This window comes from Laccaria bicolor, genomic scaffold (genome assembly GCF_000143565.1).
Source record: "Laccaria bicolor S238N-H82 LACBIscaffold_23 genomic scaffold, whole genome shotgun sequence".
Classification (NCBI taxonomy): domain Eukaryota; kingdom Fungi; phylum Basidiomycota; class Agaricomycetes; order Agaricales; family Hydnangiaceae; genus Laccaria; species Laccaria bicolor.
The window spans coordinates 301,549-304,498 of NW_001889894.1; the positions used below are offsets into that span (position 1 = coordinate 301,549).

The 2,950-nt window shown below is 50.3% G+C and overlaps 1 protein-coding gene across 1 annotated transcript in view; it reads left to right on the forward strand.

The window, feature by feature from the left end:
• The window catches only part of LACBIDRAFT_329748 (uncharacterized protein), a gene marked incomplete at both ends in the record, with an annotated part of 4,774 nt that overhangs the window by 481 nt on the left and 1,343 nt on the right, over positions 1-2,950 (forward strand). The window contains 5 exons of the mRNA XM_001883860.1: positions 41-1,261; positions 1,343-1,745; positions 1,782-2,004; positions 2,061-2,154; positions 2,214-2,925. Coding sequence (XP_001883895.1) covers positions 41-1,261; positions 1,343-1,745; positions 1,782-2,004; positions 2,061-2,154; positions 2,214-2,925 — 2,653 coding nt within the window. The remainder of the gene's footprint in view (positions 1-40; positions 1,262-1,342; positions 1,746-1,781; positions 2,005-2,060; positions 2,155-2,213; positions 2,926-2,950) is intronic.

Sequence of the window (2,950 nt, forward strand, 5' to 3'; positions counted from 1 at the left end):
TGTAGCGAACGCACGAAAGGAATACGAGATGGAGCATTAGGAGAAGACAGGTCTCACCTGGATCTGATTTGGACTATCGCGGCGACTCGGACAGTGACGAAGATGATTCCGATTCGGACGAAGAGGAATACAACCTCCCGACAAAGAGAAAAGTTGGAGAGTCAACCCACCTGCCGCTATCTAAAAAGAAACGTAAAACCGACAGGAAGAAATATGAGTCTCAGTCGACGAAACGAACGCAGCAAGCAGCAAACCCGCCTCCCCGTGCGCCCCATCGGGAACGCCTGGTTGCTCGCGCTGTCATTCCTCCTCTCAACACTGTTCGCCTTCCTGGCAAAATGCGAACCGGCTTCGTTTTCCTTGACAACCACTGCTGCGATTGTGCCAGCGTGCCATCTCGATCTCACAAACGCTGCCAGGTCCTAACATTCTATGGGTTTTATTATCACTCAGAACTGGAGCTCGTTATATGCCCCACCCACAACCGCGGAGTCACCCCTGACCTTTGGCTTTCCCATGTTCAGCAGAGCCACACCGATCTCAGCGGTCAAGCCCGTGAAAAACGCCACATCCTGCCGATGATCCAGCACGTTGCGGAGAGCTTTGGCCTCATTTCTTCAACAAGTGACCTAAATCTCCCCAGCAGCATATCACAACCAATTACCGTGATCCTTCCATACGACGGCGTTCGTCCCTCAATTGCAGGACGTTTTCCGTGTCCAGTTTCAAACTGTGGCGATTGGGCCACTGTCAGCTACGGCAAAACAATGAGTTATCATCATCAATTGTCAAAACATATTCAAACTAAACATGGGCAGAGCATACGAGACTTCCCTGGTGTTGCAAAATCTCCTCTCTGGACCCAGATGTTGATGCTGCGCCCAAAGGTCTACCACGTCTTTCGCCTACCTCCTGACTGGTCCCCTCCAGGCGTAACCCAAATGACTGAACCCATCGAACCTGCCATCGCTGCTGATCCTCCAGCCCATTATCAGGAAGCAGCGGCTCTGGCTCAAACTCAGGCACCTTGGATGAAAACCATCGGATGGTTCGCTTATCGAGAAGCATGTGGGAATCCAAGCTTTGGTTCCTTGTGGGCTTTGACTGCCATTCCAAGCAAAAAAAGCATCGGGAGGGGGGGTCGAAAATGGCTGGAAAGCGGCCTTCATCAAATCTTTGAATTTTGTTTTGAATATCTTGTCAACGCCGAACAGTTTCTAGCAACCTGTCACGAAGGTGTACGGGATGCAATCACATATAAGTGAGTTTTTGTACTTTTGACTGGTTACATAGGCTAATAGCTGCACGCGTTTGTCCTAAGGAGTGAACGCGGGCACTTTAGGACATTGACAACAGGCAAATACCGAGAATACTCCAGAGCGTTAAGCCGTACCATTGCACTATCAATGAGGCTACTGCACCAGAACATTCACCGTGGATCTGGTGCAGGCGCCATCTCACTGCTGCTGGCAGGGAACCAGCTTGAAGGTGCTCTTAACCTTTATACCGCCATTATCAAAGCGCGGGGACTCCCAGACCCTGAACTGCCAGATGTCGTCCATAAATTCTGCGTAACACTGTTGAAACCAGGGGATCTGTCGCCCAGCGACGCCCTTGCATGCCCCACCGATCAAGTCCTTTTCTTGCTCGGCGTTCGGCCACAAGAAATGTATGCCCCTGCGAGCTCCGTCAAATCAACGTGCTCAGCCCTCCAGCATTGCCTACGCAGCGTCATGATCCACATTGTACGTCAAAAGTATGCTAAATTGAACACTTTTAAGTGGTATGAGGCCACAAAGCCCCTGGAAACCAACGCCGATGCCTCGAACACAGAATTTGCTGAAGAAGCTCCCCCTCATCCTGACGACTCTGAAGATGAAAATCTCAGTACGGATGAATTTCAAGAAGAATATATTATACAAGACAGCGAGGATGAACAGGATCAACATGAAGACGTCGACGATGAGCTTTTATTGGAAAAAATCATGAATGAGGTTTACACGTGTGAGCTCAATTTATTCTCCTCCACCGTCATCCCTTGCTAATATTCCATTCTCTAGACCGTCAAGATTGTGATGTCGATCAACGCTCGACTGACCATGGCAATCCCTCCCCAGAGCAGGCCGCCGCCAGTAATTCACAATCGCTCATCCCGTAAGTGATTTTCATTTTCATCCACTCAAGGGCAGACTGACCATAGAAAATTCTTTTAGCCTCATAAACGAAGAAGAGCCGTGGCTGACAATCAGGACAGCAGGGGGTTGCTCAACCCCATTTTCCCGCCTTCACTACGTTTGGCTCAAAGTCGATCGATACGCTCGTGAGGAAACTGGCTCAACGCAATTCAACTCATCGGGGGATGGCCATTTGTGGAGCTTCGGGAGGCTAGGAGCTCCCCCGAAGCAAATAGATATGCGCGCTTGGGCTGCTGCGTGCAAAGAAGCGGACACCAATTTTCGAGACGCCGTCCTTTCTCTGGCAATGTCGGATGCTGACTTCCTTGAGAATTCCATGAGGTTGATGCGCAAAATCAAGGATGAGGGGATCAGACTTGCACCCCATCGACAAGTCCAAAACCTCAGGTGGATGGGCCCCGTACAAAGTCAGCTGAGGAAGTTGGTTTTTGACCATATATCTGCGAAAGAGGGCGAAATCCAAGTCGACCTTCGTCAAGCCAACTGTTGGTTGGAGCAAGAGCAAATGGCCCTTGACTCCCTGGCAAATATCCTCGTCCTCTCCACCGGTGTTAGCTTCCGTGGGTGGCAGTTATCGTCCGTTCGCTTTGATTGTTCGGAATCGATGGACCGAAATGTCTGGATTGTGGACAACACCTTCATTGCTACCCACCCCAAGGCAAAACAGCGCAACAGAGAATTTGCACCCACGCTAGTTGCCTTTCCCAAGAAGTTGTTCTCATACATCGCGGTTTACCTCTACTTCATCCGGCCAG